Source organism: Limulus polyphemus, unplaced genomic scaffold (assembly GCF_000517525.1).
Source record: "Limulus polyphemus unplaced genomic scaffold, Limulus_polyphemus-2.1.2 Scaffold4950, whole genome shotgun sequence".
Lineage (NCBI taxonomy): Eukaryota > Metazoa > Arthropoda > Merostomata > Xiphosura > Limulidae > Limulus > Limulus polyphemus.
Window position 1 is genome coordinate 29764 of NW_013670560.1, and position 20701 is coordinate 50464.

At 35.9% G+C, this 20701-nt stretch overlaps 1 protein-coding gene across 3 annotated transcripts in view; it reads right to left on the reverse strand.

The window, feature by feature from the left end:
- The window catches only part of LOC106471898 (Down syndrome cell adhesion molecule-like protein Dscam2), a 71807-nt gene that overhangs the window by 26274 nt on the left and 24832 nt on the right, over positions 1-20701 (reverse strand). For 2 of the 3 annotated variants that reach the window (XM_022400508.1, XM_022400507.1), the window contains exons 4-7: positions 19422-19829; positions 12268-12429; positions 11277-11558; positions 2372-2491 (exon numbers count right to left, since the gene is read on the reverse strand). In XM_022400508.1, the coding sequence (XP_022256216.1) occupies positions 2372-2491; positions 11277-11558; positions 12268-12429; positions 19422-19829 (972 nt within the window). The remainder of the gene's footprint in view (positions 1-2371; positions 2492-11276; positions 11559-12267; positions 12430-19421; positions 19830-20701) is intronic. The other variant, XM_022400509.1, reaches the window with a different exon arrangement.

The following is a 20701-nucleotide window of genomic DNA, read 5'->3' on the forward strand; positions in this document are numbered from 1 at the left end:
TCAGTGGCAGTCTTTTTTCTGTCCCAAAGGCTGCAGAAATGAAGATACTTAACATCAGGATCGTTGGGTTTAGATATTTTGCCTCTTCCTTTCCTATTTTCAAATTTACCTGTCTGGGTCTCACAATCTAGGGTGTACTTGACAGTGTTTGGGGAGCATTTCAGGTCTGCATCAATTTATCAGAGAGTCTAACCAGCATCACGTAAAGCTTTTATGTGAAGTCTTTGCTCTACTGAGAATTCTCTATGCTTTTTGGGCCGTGGCATGACAACAAAACTTAATGTATAGTGTTAAACACTGTTTTTATCAAGGTTTATTTGTGGAGTACTATTAACTCTCTCAATATGGGCTCAGTCAATTTGACCAACCACGTGACCTCTTTATACTAACTTAAAGTTTTTATAGATTTAACATTTCTAACTTTCAATATAGTGTGTACATCTTCACAAAATTTGGCAGTCTTTCAGTTAATATTATAAGTCTTTCACATACAGAGAAACATATTTTTAGTGAAGTATTTTTAATAAAATAAAAAATTGTTCATGAATATATTGAGTATTTGTTTTGAATAGTACGTGTGCAAAGTAATTATCATGTTAAAATTAAAAATACTTTTCCTCATCTCAAAAAACTCAAATTTCCTTTGTGTAATCCCTAAAGCCTCCTAAATGCATTTCAAACGTTTTTTTTCAGTAAAACTTTAAAATTTATCTGTTATTTTCTCTACCATATCTTAAGACAGAATCGGTCAATTCAACCAACCTTGACCTCGTAACCACACACACAAAAAAAAGAAAAAATCGAAATAAATCTAAATTACCCTTTTTTCTTTCAAGAATTACTTCAAATTGTAACATGAAACTACATTTGTTTATCCTTAGCTCTAAGTTCGTAACAGGATACATTTATTTATAATTAAATTTTATTGAACTGTGTCTAACTACTATGGGTGCCATTATAAGTTGTAAATCATTCGGGAAACGCGCAGCTTACATTACCCTATTGAATTACATTACCTACAAGCTAGTAGGAGCCGCCTTGTGAAACATTTTTCATTATAATATTATTATTATTTATTTTACCTAATCTAATCTTAACTAACCTAAAAGGATACCTATTTTTACATTTTAATTATTTTTATAATTAGATATAAATAATAAACATGAAAAACAAGAAATAAAATATTTAACCAATATTCTTTTTTCTTGCTGTTGATTGTCCAAGAGAGTTAACCCAAATTTTTTTATACTAATGATTGTAATGCACTTAACAATTTTTATAACTATGCAACAAGAGTCATTACAAATTCATCCAATCTAGTCTTTAACTTTCTCACTGGAACAATGTTCATACTCTGAATGAAATTGACATTTAACCATTCAGAACATAATATTATACAATACGTCATTTGATAGTTGAAAACCTTGATTTTCTATTGGTTATAGGTAATATATAATTAAACATAAGAGAGAACTATTAACGAATTCTGAAAGAAAGGATGTGACAAAAAAGTGTGGCAGGAAGGGTCTGATTTTCTATCCAATAGCTCTCTAACCAAACAAAATTGAAGACTATAAAAATTATGGTTTGTCTGAGCAATGACGATTTTATAGAGAGTACTTTACATTTAATTTCGTACTTTTTCGAGTGGGGGGCAGATAAAATAGGGATGATAACATGCTAAGAGAAAATGTGTCACCTAGATCACATTTATGCATTGGGAGCATTTACATGTGAGTAGTCAAATGAGATTGCTGTAATTTAAATTTTTTGGGCTGTCTCTCTTATGAAAGCAGTCAGTGATTTTGAGATATAGCTAGAAAATTTTAAACTTTTGCTTGTTGGCTTTTATTAACTCCAAATATTTGTTTTTTTGTTTTTTAATGGTATCAGAAAATATGTCAAGATTCACTGTAAAGGCATTTGTGGTCAAAGGGTTCTCTTTTATACACATAACCTTCACCTTGCAGATTAAAACATTGCTCTGGATTAGCTTATGATGTGTTTCTTGTTGCCTTAAATGCTCTTCTGTGCAAGTTTTGTTCACTTACATGGAGAACACTGAAGGCTCCTTTCTTTGAAATATTTGGTCATTTGGCATTGTTTCATAATCTTTCTATGCTAATACATTTCCTCCAGCCATAAACCTGCATGCAGTGACATTACATTTGAATTGTTCATAATTTTCCCATGAATCAAATATCATGTTCTAAACATGTCACACATAGCATACTGACTTGCATCTGCAATGGTGTGATTAACCCTCCACAGAAGTTAAACAAAGTGGCTTTTGTATTATATACGTTGTCCAACTTAAATCTAAGTTGTTGTTTTTTAATAAAACGTGTATACTGTCAGACACAGCTATTACCATTTCTCCGCTCCCATGTTATTACTGGTGAAGGAAAGCCACTTGCAAGACAATCTATCCTGATGTTTTGGCCTACCACAACTGAGGCATCTCTTGGTTCTACTTCCCACTTTAGTGGTACTGCAAATAAACAAAGGAAAATATGTTTAGTAATATAGTGTCATGAAAGCAAAAACAAATGCAAACAATACTGTTATAAAAAAAAGTGCTAGTAAAAAAAATTAACATTTTCCTCAATTGAAAATGTATTTCCAATAATAATTACCTGCTCTCACACTTATAGCTATTACTTGACTGCTAGGGTTTCTTCCTTTGCCCATCTCAGCATTGGTCTGATTTTTTTCTCGTTTGCTCAAGTCTTTTATACCCCAGTCAATTGCCCTTGGCAGTATTTATCTTGTGAAACTCTCCACCTTGTCAATGCACCCTCTATCCTAGTACTGTATATAAGTACCTCATTCAGATAATGTTATCACTTTTTTAGAGACTGACTCAATCCCAGTCTTTAACACCAGCTTTTAGTGGGCAAGAAGGGTGGGAGAGGAGGTACATATTATTGGAAATACATTTTCAATTTAGGAAAATGTTAACTTCCAAAGCATACTTACCTCCTCTCCCACTTATAGCTAGAATCCCACATTGATAAGGTGGAGGGGCTGGTGAGGGCATTATCCACACAGAAAGAATCTGCATAGATCATGGGTGTGTCAATAAAAGATTGATACTTTAGTAGGGGAACAGCACTACATCCAGAACTGGTATTCTTTTCATCTGGAACTTAATTCCTGTATCGTGGGTGGAATTTTACATGAGTTATCATCACTACAGGCCATGCCTCAACCAGGTAGCTGAAATTCCACTACTCAGGGTTGGAATTAAGGGGTCATGGACAATTGGAACACAAACATTATATATATATATATACTTATGAGTGTATCCCAACCTGTAGCCATAGAGCGATGCATCCTGAGCCACCAGAATGAAAACAAGAAAGTAAGCAACACTGAAGTGGACAAACCTTCTCCTCAACCTGAAGAATTCCAAAAGGCAACACCCTAGGCTTGTAATGATGGAATCATGTATACCTTACTCAACCAAAGGAAACATAACTCATTTGGTCTGGAATTATGAACACTCATCCTCACTCCCCAACCATGTGAGCAAGGTACATCTCACTTGCCTCCAGAATTATGGGGAGGATGTGATACAACTGTGCTCAACCAAGAACCCAGGATGGGATCACTCCGTGTTTGGCATTATGAGACATGAACAATGTAATGAACAAATATTGATCAAAAAGAAGGGTCATGCATACCCCAACCAGATAGCTGAGTATCAAATCTGAACTGCTTTTACAAGTAGAATCCCATGTAGGATGGTGCCACTCCTACTGACATCTGGGAAAAAACATCCAGGGACCTGGGTAGGAGGGCCCCAACCTTGTTCTTCTTTAAGAGTGGAGGAATTCACTCTAGTGCTCTGCAGGAAAAGCCTTTGTCCACCACCCTGGTGACTGGAAACTGGGTGTGGTAAAGACTTCTAAGATCCACTAGTAGAATCTGGGGGGTAATACACATTTAGAAGTTCTGGGGATCCGTGCAATAGGTGAACCAAGTTCCTTAGATTTTTAAAACCAAATTGACCCCAATTTATTTAATCCAAAGATCAACACAGATGGGCAGGATATTATGCTATATTCATGACAGTCCAGCATAGAACAGTAATACCACTCAGTCAGCCTCCAGGTGGTCTTATAAAACACCTCATTTCTACAGAGCCTGTTGCAACTTATATAAAGTATATGGAATTAGTGGTTGCTTGTGTGGAATTGGTTTGATAAAAGCACAGCTGCTTGGGCAACACTCACCACAGGGTGGGATCCAGTGAAAAAATGAGGTAAGGGACCCTCTAAAGTAAAGAGTCAAGAGGAGTAAAATAATTACTTTCTGTATAATCTCGCTGTTGTGGTCAAAACTGCCAAAGGAAGTAGTCTAAAACCCTTAGAGGAAGAAACTGCCAGATCATGCAAATAAAAGTATTGGGAGAAGTTCACATGCCAGCCCATACAATGTCCTCCAGTGGGAAATTAATTGGGCAGCTAAAGTCATAGAAATGTGACAATACTGATGAGAGGTGACTTGCAGAAGTTTCATCACCTGCAAAAAGAGCTCAAAATAAGCAATATTGATCAATTTTCGAACCCACTCATCAAGATAATTGTTGATAAATCATGGAAAGCTGAAGGATCTCAATGAATATAAAGTTAATGTCTATCACCTCGAAAGGATTTAGCCTTAAGTAGGAAAGACATATCTGGGTACAGAAGAATGTAAGTAGAGATAAAGAGTCCTGTACACATGCAGTGCAAATAACTCTGACTGATGATGTTCCACAGGCCAGCAACAACAAAAAATAAACTTTAATGGAAAGGTGATATATGGTACATGAGGCTAATGGCTCGAATTGAGGTCGAGACAAGGCACGCAATACCACCTTTATATCCCAGTTAGGTAACTAAAATGGCCTTTTGGGATGAAAGACTCGAAAAAACTTGAGAAGGCCAGATAGCACTGGAGACTCAAATAATTTCTGACTTTTTGAGTATCAAAATGTAGTTAATAAAGCTGCCTTATGTATGACGATTGTAGATGGTGTTAAACCCTTGTCAAAAAGCCAGGTAAAAAAAAAAGAGCTATGGTTAGCCCATTTGGGCAAAGTGGGTTCAATTTCCTCATGAGACTCCATTGTCGAGAAGCATGCCATTTCCTTTGATAAATATCCATTGTGGATCTATGAAGAGATTGAGACAAATACATGGCAACTTTAGAAGTTAAACCCTGATGGTGTGTGAAGGACTACATAACTTACATGCATGAAGCTTGAGCTTCAGAATGTCTGGATGTATAATGTCAGATCATGGTTGCCTCAACAAAGATGGCCAAAGAGGAAGTGGCAGAGGTGGGCACTCTGGAAGATAGTTAATAAGAGGAAACCATAGTTGAGCCACCCAATCTAGGGCTACCAACAGTACCTGACAAGATGTGAATTGAACCATAGTCAGAACTCTGGGTAACAGATGAATTGGTGGGAAAGCATAGAGATGCAATCCTGTCCAGTACTGACTGAATGTATTTATCACCAATGCCTGAGGATGTGGTACTTGTGACCAAAATGCCTGTAGTTGAGAGTTCTAAGAAGTGGAACATCTAGGAAAAACCATCCAGGGTTAAGGGTGGGAGGGTAACCAGCTTTGCCCTCTTCTCCTTGAGTGAAATATAGAGTACAAACATCACTCAAGAGGAACAGACCTCTGTCCACCACTCCAGTGACTGGAACCTGAGAGTAGTAAGGACTCCCTTGCTCTACTACAAGAGATGGGGGAACTTGCATTGGGGAGTCCTGAGGAATGATGATCCAGAGACAGTGCAATAGATGAACCACATTCCCTATTTTGTAAAGCAAACCATCCCTACTTTATTCAATCCAGGAGTTAGCAGGGATAGGCAAAGTTCCCTTATGCTTTGCTCATGATAGTCCAAGAATAGTGGTCCAGTATTGTATGTAATATTCGATATAGAACAACTGTTCACCACCCAGAAAGTGCCAAAGCAGTCTCATGGAATTCTCCATCTCAATAAAGCTTGTTATTACCAGGAATTTAGTTATTAGTCTACTGGTTCTAGTGTGGATTTGTAAAAGCATACCTGACCAGGCAACACTCATCACTGAGTGGGATCCTAATGCAAATGATGAGAAGGTCTCTGAAAATGAAAGTTACTCACCTCTGTCACAGAGATAGTCTATATCATATAAAAAGTGTGATATAAAGGTGTTAGGTGTGGTCCACATACCAGCATGTACAGTTTCCTCCAGCAGGTGATGCAACCAAGCTGCCAGGGACATTGATATATGTCAAACTCTATGAGATCCAAAGAAGTCTCCGCTCTTCCAATGAAAGACTAGAGTAAGTTATTCGAACCAATTGATGAATCCAACTTATCAAAGTGACAGGGAATAAGTTGTGAGAAACTGAAGCACATTAATGGATAAAGTACCTGTTATGTGATCTCTGAAATGCTTCAGAGCACATTACATAACACCGGAGAGCTGGAGCGGGGCAGCATAAAGATGATCCAGATCTAAAAGGTCATATAAATGGGAAATAAAGGGAAGATGAATAGGAGAGAGAGAGTCTTAACTCCTTTCCTAGATGTTGCAATTTTAGGTAGAAAGGACCTTGTCTGGGTACAACAGAACATAGTTGGAATGGTACCATATCCTGTGAACATGAAGTGCAAACACAACTGAACTTTGACCCCCTAGCCAATAACAGAAGAAAACATGTTTTCAGTGAAAAATAATATAGTGAACATTAACCAAAAGGTTCCAAAGGTGGACATGATAATACATGGAAAACCACTGTGATAACCCAGTTAGGAACCTAGAAAGGATGATGAGGACATATAACCTGAACTGATTTGAAAAATTATGACAAAACCAGGGACTCAAAAGCTTTTCTTCATATAGAAAAACGAAAATTGAGACATGAAATTAAGGGTTCATGTCTGAGAGACTACTGATGATAAGCAAACTATTTCCTTTGATAAGCTTCCAAAGAAGAATGTGAAATGGAATGTATTAATAAGGGCACCACTCGAGTTGTCAATCCTTGATGTTTTGTGATGGACTGCATAAAAGCCAGGTGTGAGGTCGAATAATGCTGACAGTTGGATGAAAATGTCTTACTGAGGCTGAAATAAAGAGAAAGACAGGGAGGATTGGGAAGAGGTTGAAGAGGAGTGGAAACCAAGGCTAAACCCAGCAGATATGGTGCCACCAAAACAACTCAACAGGACATGGAGCAAATCAGTGCCAGAACTGTAGAGAGTAGACATGTCAGAGAGAACACATAAAGATGTAGACCTGTCCAAACCTGGCTGAGAGCTTCTACTCCCAAAGTCAAAGGGTCAGGTACTGAAGACCAGAAAGATGGGTGCTGAGCATTCCAATGTGTGGTGAAAGCCTTGATCTGTGGTGTCCCAAGACAAGAGTAGATCCAATGAAAAACTTGAGTAAGAAGTATCCATTCCATAGGAAGAGCTATGTTGGGATGACATAACTGGTCAGTCACTAGATTCATTACCCCTGGAAGATGACAAGTAAGGTGAATAATCTGATGTTTGTGTGCCCAAAGGAGAAGATCCACTGTTCGAAAACAATGAGATTCAGAGTGAGTGCCCCCTTGCTTTGAAAAGTATGAGATTACTGTGGAATTGTCTGAATTAAGCATTGTCACCTTTCCTCACAACAATTTGATACTCTGAGTCATAGCTCATTGAACTGTTAAAATATCTAAGAGATTGATGTGGATAGAGGTTTCCTATACAGTCCAAAGTTCCTTGAATTCCAAATTGTCTATACAAGCACCCCAGCCCTGAAGAGAACAATCAGTGTCTCACAGAAGTAGACAAAACAAAAACCTCAGACAAACTTACATATTTTCAATACCCCTATCACTTTTAAAACAACTGCAAAAGTTTTAGAAATCACGCTAAGCTCACTACAATAACATCCTGAAAAAAACAAAAAACAAGCACTATACTGGAATTCCTCCGCTGAACAAAGGCTGTAATAACCACTCAATCATTAAAATCTACAAAGCCTACATCAAACCTCTATATGCGTATGGATGCCCCATTACTTGTAATATGCCCAAAACATTGTGCAAAAATATCAAACAGCAACAGCTCACTGCCATCAAAACAGCTTTCCATCTCCCACAAACAAATGTCAACATTTCAACAATTTTACTGACCTACCTCTCATTAAGAATTGCATTTATGTGTTAGCTGAAAAATTCTACAACAAAGCCCAAAAAAGAAACAGCCAAACAAGTACCTTCCCCAACCTCACTGCCACACTTTCCATGTGGCAAAGGTACATCTTTCCTCTTAACTATATAAATAGTGTTTAACCATATACATGTATTAATTAATCATTCCCTTTTCAGTTCCACATCTCGGGCATGGGTCAGGTAGATTATTTGGCTCCTGGCCTGTGAAAGCAGGTTTTCTCCAGGTAACTCCAGATTTCCCCTACAACCAAATTAAGAAGGACATTGGATAATTTTATCCCAGCCGCCCTGTAAAGGGCCATTACTCTCTTAAGTCCACATGACTCAGTTTTACCATTTTAATTTTATAAAATTTTCTCTTCTTTCAATCACATAACATCCTTTGGGCAACTATTCAAAGCTGAAATCTACGTACTTGGTCTGTTTCTCCCTTCTCCATCTGACACTGCTCATCGTCACATGTATCAAGAGACACACGTGCTTCAACTCCAAATACCGAACGATGGTCTCTTCACGGCTTGCTTGGATCAACATCTTCGGTGCCTCTTCTCATCCTACAACTTCTCCCCCCACATGTTTTAATAATTTTAAGCCCAGTGGCTCAATCAAAATTCGTTTGGCTTCAAATTTTTTAATTGCACAGGCTGAAGAGAAACAAAAGTTTCCAACCACCCCAAGTTGTCTTTCAGGCCCCAAAATTTTCTTTGAAGCTTGAAAGATTAATCAACCTAAATTCCTGCCACGAATTTGTTTGTTTGTTAGAATTATACCATCAAATAGATAGGCAAAAAAGAGAATCTTTCATCAGGATAATGCTAAAGTGTGAAAGAAGGTAACCGTAGTTTTGAACTACTAATATTTCATGAGAAGAATACAGACTATGTAGAAAACGTTAAAAGTTTGAGCAGCTGCGTTATAACTATATAAGCATAAATATTTTTACATCACAAAATTAGGGGGTTAGGCTGAACCCACCTGCATACATGCATGTATTAAGTAAACAAATGTCTTACATGGAAATAGAAAGTATTCATATGTGATATATTAAATTTTTATATAATTATTTAACTAAGTTAATACTTTAAGTAATGTGGAATTCACTGCTACATAAACACTCACTAGATTTCTATGAGCGAAAATCATTCTAGATTAAAATCACAGAATATGTTGTCCAGCCTCTTATGAATGAATGTAATTTTCATGAAAAATCCAACAAAATAAATAGCTGGTAATTAAATTTTATTTATCTTTGTTGGATATCACCCAAATCTATTTGAGGACTAAATGAGCTAACTGTCCTTTATTTTGAAGTGACAGACTAGAGGAGAGATAGCTAATCAACACCACCCACTGCCCATCTCTTGAGTTACTCTTGAAAAATCAAATAGTGGAATGGATAAGTCAATCACTATTATAATTCACCCACCCATAGCCACAAAGTGCAGAACACAATTTTTTTTTTTGAGAGATAACAGTATGTGAACCACAAAACCTCAGGTCTAGAATCTGGCAAGTTAATCAGGGAACCCTGCTTGGCCTTGGTATTCACTTGTTGACCACAGCTAACTTAATGTTTGCATGTTACTGTGACAAATGATATTAACAAAACTGAATCACTTCTTGGACATACAACTATAAACCTCAACATTCAAAATACGCCTTTTAAAGATAATCTGAGCTGATTTTTTTGTTTGTTTGTAATTAAGCACAAAGCTAAACAATGGGCTATCTATGCTGTGTCCACTAGTGTATTGAAACCTGTATTGTGTAAAGTGTATTGCCTAATGCATTCTGTGTGTAACTTTATGAAAACTATTTAGTTGACATTAAATCTTATTCAACAGATGAAAACAGATCTAGGAATAAAAAATAATCATAAAATTTCAAGCTTGTGTTTTTAGAAATGCACAACCTATGTAATTCATTGTAGCAAAAATATCTTAATCCTTTTTAAATTTGAATTATATAAATGTGTATACTGACATTTTGGGACAAAACTGTTTGCTCTACTGTCTTATTTTTTACGTTACTGCATATACCATCAATACACACATATGAACTGTAACAAGTTATATTAGCCTACTAATAATGTTTTTCTAAATCAAATCATTAACATAATAATTAAAGGACAACAAGGGGTTTATTGGCTAATTGAGACTGTCTCATCCAAATTAAAAAAATCACTCAAATCCAGACCTGTTCATTTAAATATTTATCAAGTTTTCCCTTAATCTCCCTTACAGTTACTTTATCCACCACATATGAAGGTAACCCATTCAAAAGGCCAACTATAATTATAGTATTTTGGCACTTGTGTATAAAGTTAAAATTATAAATAATATTCATCCTGAGGATGATGTTGTAACATCAAACATGTAGAGTTGTCAACTTTTTGAAGGCCATAGATAGGCCTAAATAAAATGTTTTTAATTGTGTACCAGTTTAACGTTGAATATTATTTATGATTTTGGCCAACTATAATGTTGGAAAAATAAAACTGTCTTGGCTGATACAGAGTTCTGCCCTGCCAAAATGTATATTTATAGCATCCTTCTTACAGACAGCAACACCCTAGCCTTTAACATCATCAGCAAATGTATGTAGTCTATCAACCTTTTCTTTATCTACATTATTGATTTAAATCAATGCTGAGACTTGAGGTACCCAACTTGTGACATTAATCCAGTTTGACTGAACTACAGTTATAAAAAAACAACTCTGATTTCTTCCCTCCAGCCATTTATCGATCCAATGAGCTAACTTATTCCCCACACCTATACACTATATCAATGAGTTGAATACATATTAGACTGTTTTTAGAAGCAAGTTTTAGTATTAGACTAAAATAGGTGAATAGTTTTAAATACATGCAGGTAAATTAAATACATTTGTTAAGATATCTAACCAATTTTTATGTAGTAGAATTTAAATTCTAAGGTCTTTGCATATAAGGGAAAATATGTTTAATTTCTTTCAAAAGGAATATTTAACAATTTGCACATTAATTTCAGTCAAACAGGTTTGGCATTCTCAAACCCATGGTAAACTCACCCTTGACTATTAACACTGCACTGTGACTGGCTGAGGATGCTGTGTTGCTGACTGTACAAGTATAGTTTCCATTGTGTTGAGTTTGAATGTTAGCAAAAGTTAAATCACTCGAAAAAACGTCATTATGTCGTTTTTCATTCAATTCCTGTGGCATTGGATGTCCGTCCTTATACCATCGAATAGTAAATGGTGGATCCCCTTTAATCACTGTGCACACAAGTCTTGCTCTCATACCTACCTGAATGCTTTTCGGAAAGGAAAAGGGGTAAATCACAGGGCGAACTGGAATACAAAAATATGGTAACTTAGTGATCTGAACTTATAAACATCACAAACATTACATCTGTTTATCATTAAGAAATGTATAATTATTTTTGGTATTATCTTTATATGGTGTTCTTGATTACAAATGAATTAAATATCTCAGAATGGATAAAAACACTTATGGTTTATTATTTGTAAAATTAAAATAACTGAGGTTATGTGATTAGTTTTCTTCTTAACTTTAATCACAGTCAGCACACAATTCATTTTCTCACTAACACAAAACTCTGTTTATTATCATCTTTTATTATAAAGTATGATGATGTATATATTTATAGATCTTGAGCAGCACTTCAAAAGTATTTGTAATTTGACTTATTTCAACATTGTGCATAATGTCTGCATCCAGAAAGTGTTGAGTCAATAATCCAGTTTATACCAAACATGATTTTCACGAGAACATGTAGGTTAAGTAAGGTAGAGGTATTTTTGAGGAAGATAATACCAGACTCACATATGCTGACAAGTTCTAAACTCTAAAGGTTAAGATCAGATTTAAGACTTTGTCCATATGCCATAAAAATTAAACACATCTAGCTCTAATAAGATTATTCTTAAACCTATAGAATTATATATATATAATGTTTAACACTAGTGACAAAACAAAGCAGGATTTTAGGCTAAAGACATAACTGTAAAACAAAATATACAGTGATAATGTACAAACCCATAACATTAACTCGGACAGTTCCATTATCACTCTGACCCTGGTCATTTGTTACACGACAAGTATATACACCATCATCCTTCTCTCGGCTAACATCATAGATCATCAAGGTCCCATTACTAAACACTTCTTGGCGAAGATTAACAGGCAGTTGTATATGCCCTACAATGTATGAAATTCTATACTTACACACAATTTTGAATAAATGGTTTCATTATGTAAAAACTGACTAAAATAAGTCAACATTTGGTTGCATTACAAAAAACAAAACTGAAATTTTCCAATATTACATTAAAACTAAAATAAACTGATCAAAAAATATTTGTAAAATTAAGAAAGGTGAAACATTGTACCAACTATTTTTAGACCAAAAGATCTTACTCTTGTGCAAAGTAAGATCTAAATTATTCAACTGATATAATTTGGAATATAAAAGATATTACTAGGATCACAAACTTTGTCAAACTGAACACACAACCTAAATATCTTGCAGTCAAGCATTCATGTATAATAACTACTATAGCAGGTTATGAAAAACCATATAAAGATAATATCAAGAAACATTATTATAAATATAGTAATGTTAGTAGAGAAAATTACAAAGTCCCTGTTTAATAATCTTTTGAGCATTATTCTGGATATTCAAGAAAAGCTACACAAGTATCTGCAATAGTTGTCTTTAATTTTGAAACAATAGACTAGAGGGATATCATCTAGTCAAGTCATCCACTGCCATCTATTGGGCTACTATAATCAAATACTGGTACTGGGATTTGACTATATATCACTTTCTTAACACACCCATGGCCCCAAAAATGTACAATTTTGTTGTAACAGAAATTAAACCATGGACACTTAAATTCTCAGTCCAACACTCTGTGTCTATCAAGCAAGCAAAATAATGTAGTAGTTTTTCATATTCTGTTTGTACAGAGACCTGTTATTCAAAATTATGTAAGAAATTTATTTTCATAGTAATATTTGTATTTATGCATACAGCAAGATAAAAAGTAGTAATGATTCATCAGTAGTTCCACAAGAAGGTCCTTGTATGTCACAATCTAAGACTGGCATTTTCACAAAGAGTTCCTTGTATGTCACAATCTAACAATGGTATTTTCACAAAGAGTTCATTATAAGTAACAATCTAACACTACCAATTTCACATAAGTTATTTTTTTGTAACAATCCAACACTGTCAGTTTCACAAGAAGGTCCTTGTTTGTAACAATCTAACACTGGCATTTTCACAAGGAGTTCCTTGTTTGTAACAATCTAACACTAGCAGTGTGCAATATCAGGCTTATACTTGCATCAGTACATTAGCAATTAAAGTTAACATTTTCCTTACTTGAAAATGTAATTCTGATAGATGCTTATCTCTCAGTACCACAACTATTAACTAGTGTGTACTGCCGTGCAAATTCCTGTGCATGCCACAAGCCTTGAACAAAGCTCTCAACCCTACATATGTCAACATGTATTGCACTAGCCTAGGATGTAATCATCATCAGACTATAGCCCTCCACCAATAGCAGGGTGACACATCATCCATGCAAATGAATCCCCATGAGCACCAAACATAAGCTCCTTCTTGATGAGGTAAACTAAATGCACTTTGAAGTGGGGAGAAATAACAGAAGGTGGTGAAGAGGGGTGAGTATCTATCTGAAATATATTTTCAGGTAAGGAAAATGTTAACTTCAGAAATGCTACTCACCTCTCTGTATCACAAATAGCCAAAATCCACACTGAAGATGGTGCAGAGATAAAAATTACAAAAAAGGAGTTTTGGAAATAGTATCAGAAAAGGAAAGTCCATGGAGTTTGACATCCATGATGCAAAGGATAGCCACTGGGATAGTACTTGATGGGAGACCACATCTATCTGAAGCCTAGTAAAACTGGTATAGCATAAGATACAGTCAAAAGGATTGTTTGCAGGGTGTGTGCTAATATGTTGCAAGGGTGGGCAGAGTGTCAGATTGCTCAACCAATCATTACAACACAGGCAGTCAACTGAGTATGAGTGTGTAGTGTGGCTAGGACTATAAGTCAGCCTGATCCATATTGGAGAAATGTTTATGTGAGATACTCACCTCAAAAATCAGGTGTAAGGAGTAGTATCCCAGACCTGTGTCCTAAGACAAACTCAACAATCATCCAACTGGAATGAACCAATAGGAATATCTTGGTTCATAACATAGTGGGGTGTCTTGTACTACTATACCAGCTAACATCCCAGCCCTACTTCCCAAATGAGAGGTATATCCACATGGTCTCATAACAGTGGGATTGCACTACCCAATGAAGAACACTCCATATTGAAGGAATGGTGAAGAAAAATTTGTATGGGGGAAAAAAGAATACTGGAGTGGTGCTTAGACCATATCATCAGGCACAACCATCTGTATAAAGTCCCACACTGACAGACAGTGCAATGGGTTACTGTGACTAAAGACAGCACGTGCAAGTGGGGTGTGATGGGAAGCACACACCTGGTGCTGTCGGTTGTTTTTTTTTCACAAGTGAAGAATGCCTAGAAGACATAATACACTTACATTGCTGATGTAGTCTTGTGGAAAAAACTTATCTTAATTAACAGAGAGGTGAACACTAGTCACATAGTAGGTTCCACTGTCTCCATAATGTATAATACATATTTTGAATAAAGTGGTTGTGAGACCTGAAAAGCACAGAAGAAAAATCAACAATTCACCATTTCTGTATGGTCTAGTTATTATTATTTTGTATTGCTCCCTTTTTAGAGCACTTTCCAATGTCTTTTATTGCCATGGGATTCCTCTTCCTCTAGTAACTTATCTCCTTCCACTTTACTCAGTTCTGTTATACACTTAATCTGGCTAGTTTTTCTTCAGTGTGTGATGGTCCTTTTCTTATTTTTCTTCTCTCATCATATTTGTCTTGTCTCAAGGCTTTTATTGCCTCTAGCTATTGACATCCCCTTTATGAGATCTTGCAGACAGGGATGTGAATGACACCCAATACATTAGTGTCCCATTACTTACACCATATAGAGGTTTCACTCACCCTTACCAGTCACCATTCTCCACACTTCACAGTGACTTTGCAAAGGAGATGAGCTGGGTTGGAATGACCACACAAGGCACACAGGGGAATAGGGAAAACATACAAACACTCTCCCAAGCCACCCAAATTTTTTGGAAGTTAGGAAGAAGATTAACCTGTCCATGTGTTAAATGATATGGAAGGAGACCAAGACAAAAGTGAGTGATGTTAGAAAGGAAAGAGGTATGTCTGAAGCATATAAATAAAGAGATTGAACCACAACAGACACAGAGCCAAAGTTTTAGAAATGCTAGAAAATTCAGGAGTGGGTGCTTCCCTGTCAGGGGATGAAACAAACAACAGAGGAAGCATTTGAATGAATTATGATAAAAACAGGAACATGAGACAGAAAATGATGACAAGCCTGCAGAGCAGCAACTATCTTGAGAACACAGAGACAGAGAACCACCACCCCTGGAGAACAAATACAGTAAATGGATCAGGCATCCAGAAGTGCACTCCACCAGGATTAAGGTGGAAAGCTGTGACTGAAAGATTGTTTATCATCAAGCACAAAGCCAATACAACATGCCACCTTTGCTACACTCACCACAGATATGGGAACCCACAGACTTAGTTCTGAGCCCTGGAGGGCTCCAAGTAAATGCAACCTTGTGTGTGGTTGAGGAAGTTGGACGTGTGGGACTGGGTGAGAGGTGAAAAGAATACAGTGCATCTCTGGAGAAACCCACTTTAATAGGCAAGAAACCACTGAAAGAGACACATATGACACATACAAGAGGAAAAAGGAACTCAATAGGAAAGAGTCCATAAAAAATATAAATCCTCTCATGTAGGAAATGAAGGAGACATGAGAACCCTGGCATAAAAAGCTCTATGTCCCAAATAAAAGGAATTAAGCTGAACCTACATTGCATACAAAGTAAGAGAGACCCCCAAATGAATGAGATATAAAGTGGGGATTGAGACTGAAGTGGACAGAGGAACTAAATGAGATAACTCCCATTTCCAATAGGAGGTCACAGCAGAAGAAGACTCATTTGAATGGGCAAGTACAGGTGACATGTCTACAGAGTAGTGGAACAATAGGCCTCAAGAATGTAACCCCAAGTAAATGCCCACTGAACCCAATGAAAATAGAATGGGGAATAGCTGATTCAAAGGGCATTCCCAAATGTTCAACCATAGTGGACAAACTGAAGTAAGCAAGGGCAGGCAGATAAAATAGGATGTGTAAAAAGTTTCAAACCCAGAATCTGGTCATCCACCACCTGAGAGAGTATTCACTAGAGAGAGTAAGAAAACTGCCCACTGGGAAATGTGAAAAGACCAAAGGTGAGTCAAGTGGGACAGAAGATATCTGGTTAACAATCTCCCATCTTCATGAGAATGATAAAAAGGTGTGAAACCCCAGAGTGGGATTGTGGAATTTTCCATGGTGGTTGGAACAGGGAAGATGAAGAGCAGAAGTACAGGAAAAACTATTGGGAAGGCACCTGAAGAACTAAATAGGTTGTAACAAAGGGAGGCCATTGGTGTATAAAATGGGAAACAGGTCTCCTACAGGATCAGAGGCAAAGGGTGGCTCCAGAAAAGAATTGCCTCCAAAACCTGTAATGGCCAGCTACCAAGGAGGAAAGACCATGAGTAGTAACAAGGAACAGAAGAGGAATAATCCCACATGGATATATGTGATAAGCAACCAGTTGGGGCCCCCTGGATCCAAAACCAAGGTGAGAAAAGATTACTGCTAGAGCTAGATCAGTTTAAGATGCCATGGTAAAAGATATACCACCAAAATACCATATAAAAAAGAAAAAGTGAATGAGAGGTCTTGGAGAATAGATTGAAAATAGTGAAAGTCAGAAAGTAAGGCAACCTAACAAAGTAAATCTCACAAATAAAGAAATCAAGGTAACTAGGACAAAATGAAAGGATATTAAGAGCAAGGTGGAAAATAGGTTTGTGCAAGTTGCTCCATTAAAGTAGATAGGGTTGTGATGGGAATCCTTCAACAGAAGGTGATGCATAAGAATGAACAAATAATTTAAGTAAGAGATGAAAGCAAGTAGATGGAGAGAAATAAAAAGGAAGGAAAAAAAGAGGAGATTCCTAAACTGAAAAAAATTCAGGTGAAGGAGGCTCATGCAAAAATGAAGCCCGAGATTCAGTTAAAAATTACTGGAGAATGAGAAAATAAAAGACCTATACCTAAGTATTCAAAGCACTGAAGTATGAAAGTGGGACTACTTGATACACATTAGGAAGAGGGAAAGAGAAGCAAAAGTTGGTGTGTATATAACAGTGGTAAAACATTTACAAGGTGGGGGAGGCTCAGCCAAAGACACAGATGCAATTAGTCAAGAATCATGGATCCAAAATCAGAATGGAACAAACAATGGTGCTAATAGATGGCTTCTGTTAAGGAGTGTTAAAACTTCTGAAGATGTCAGAAACATGGAAATATGAATGAATAATGAAGTTAATCCACAAAATTGATGTTTTGGTGGTTATGCTTTTTGTAAAATACTTAGAAGATGGAAGTTCCTTGTTTTGTTTTTGTTTGTTATTAGTTTGAAAGAAAATGAGCCAGGTATGATGATGGTGCATAGGACTGATGACGGACCTGAAGAGTACTGGACAAAACTCATATTTTGGATTAAATAATGGTAACAGACAACAGGACATGAGCCCAAAAGTACAAAGTCAATAAAAAAATAAACACAAATATTTTGCTAAGTCTTATGATAAAAACAAGTCTGAAGACAAGGCAGTACCAAGTAAAGAATGAGTTTATGTTTAGAGGCTGATGCTCATTGGGATTAATGTGCATGTAGGATGTGTCGCCCTCCTAATGGTGGAGAGGTTTAGACTAATGATGATTATATCATAGGACGGCCCAATGTATGTTGAAATGTGTAGGGGTGGGAACTTTGTTGAGGACTAGTGGCATGCACAGAAATTTACACGACAGTATGTGAGGTACTCTTTGTGGTGCAGAGAAGTGAGTAGCATTTATGAAACAGTAATCATATATCACTTTGACATATTTTTTACCTTTATATCAAAAAGACTTAAAAATTTATGTACAGGTTCTGTACAACTTTTGTATACAAAATGTGGAAATAAAACATTATTTATTTACGATTTACTCATTTTTGCAGTTTTATAAATAAATATTTTCCAATTCTTTTCATGTTCTAGCAGTTTTATTCCAAATATTTAAAGTTCAGGCTTTTTAAAAACTTATACAACACGTAAAAAACTTTATGTTAACAAGTGAAAATAGGACCTAACATTTGTCAAATCTGATAAGAATAGTAAAAACAATGCTACTATTAAGCAGCACTGCAGATGTGGTAGTCTGAGTCATTAAAAAGTGCCTTTCTAGCAATTGCTTGTGGATAAACCTTTTAGCTCAGTTTGAAGAATGGTCACCTGGCGTGTATGAGGTTCTGGGTTTGATCCTACTCACGGGAGTGGAAAAACAGGATTACTACACAGTTTATACAGTGATTTCCATTTTCTAACTGAAGGATAAATAATAGGTGAAAAAATTTATAACTACAAGTTTTGTTACTTCACAGCATTCACACAGTATTCTAATTTAAGAGGCTTTAAAAAAAGAAAAACTAGAAAAATCTGGATGAGTATCATTAAACAATTATTATAACTTGATTGAGGCTGCGTCTTCAAATTCCTTTTTTTGCAAGGCTTATTTCTACTTCTTTTAATCTTTATTATATAAACTATTTCACATACTAAAACCTTATAAAGCAAGAGCCATTACTTAACTACAACAGAACACCAGCTTTTTAAACACATTTTTCTAAACAATTTCTACACTATACAAAATGAATGAATGATTTCATTAAATGTTTTGGGTCAGTTCATTACAAGAAATATTGTAACAGGAAGAAAACATAAAATTACTCAACATGATGTAATTTACGGACCCCATAGGTGGTAATGATATAAAAGAAAGTCAGTAATTTGAGTTAGGAGCAGCCCAAAAAATATTTTCTATCTTGTTTTATTGACTAGACTGAGATAGGTCAGGGTTTACACAATAAACTGAACACAGTAATATTTTAATATCTTACCTTTGTACCATATAATTGAGTTGATTGGATATCCAGCTGCATGACAACGAAGATAAAGATTCTCCCCTGCAACAGCTGACACATCTCTCATTGGACGGATGAAAGGTGGGCCGTAGACATTCATTCTAGCCGCATGAGCAACACTGCCCACTGAGTTTGTTGCTCGGCACTCATACTCCCCACCATCTTGCACTGCCACAGATGTTATATTCACATAGCTGACCACTATATTTTGGTGTGAGATATATTCACCCACACGGAGATTTTGACTTTCTTGAAGAGATTCACCATCTAGTGTCCATGTTATTTGAGGGGTTGGATTGCCAGAAGCTGCACATTTTAAAGAAGGGAATGACTTTGGTTGAAGTGTTTGCTTAGAAAATACGAAATGAAAAGCAGGCTTGGCATCTGAAAACATGAAGTACATGAAATATGATACTGAAATTATGAATATATGACATGTAAATTGTTACAAAGAAAACAGAAAAAACTATTTTCGAAATAGGAGTAGTATACTAAGACTGAGATTTACTATGATTTTTAGGAAGATATACTTAGAATTATGACTATTGTGAACATAAATGCACTGCTTTGGATTTAAAAATCACTGAAGAGCAATTCAAAAACTTTCCAGAACTTTGTCAAGAGAGTGACAGGATATTGTGTCAATGAGGAGTATAGGATGATGTCAATAATTATACTTACTATTATATTGCACAACTACCATTTCAGAAAAATTGCTATGAATTATTAACTGTTACAGGGATAAAAACAAAATTATGCTAATCACTGAGTGGAAAATCTTAGTCCTGCTTAGATGAATACTTGTGTGTCTCAACACTTGCCAGCTAACCTGTCTTTGTGCACTCACTATCCCACAAAATAATGCACATATAATACTTTACAACATGTTGTATAAAAACCTAAAATATTTACCTTCATTGACCAAGGATAGACTAACAGCTTTAGTAGTACTTAAAAAGTACATTATTAATAAAGTTATAATAACAGGTGCATACAAAAAAATTAGACTGGTCTTAACCTAAACATAATTCTTTATTTAAACAATTAAACAAAACACAATTAGATTGGAGCGGCTGGCAACAAGCTCATGGCTATTTCAAATTCTCACCTGAAGTAATGCTTAAGTAGTAAGCCATGCACAATTTTAGGAAGCAGTAATGAAATGTTAATTTAGGAACTTTTAGTAAACCAATAGTTTACTTCCTAGTTTGATTGGGATATGATTGTGACATAAACATGTAAAATATATGATTGTC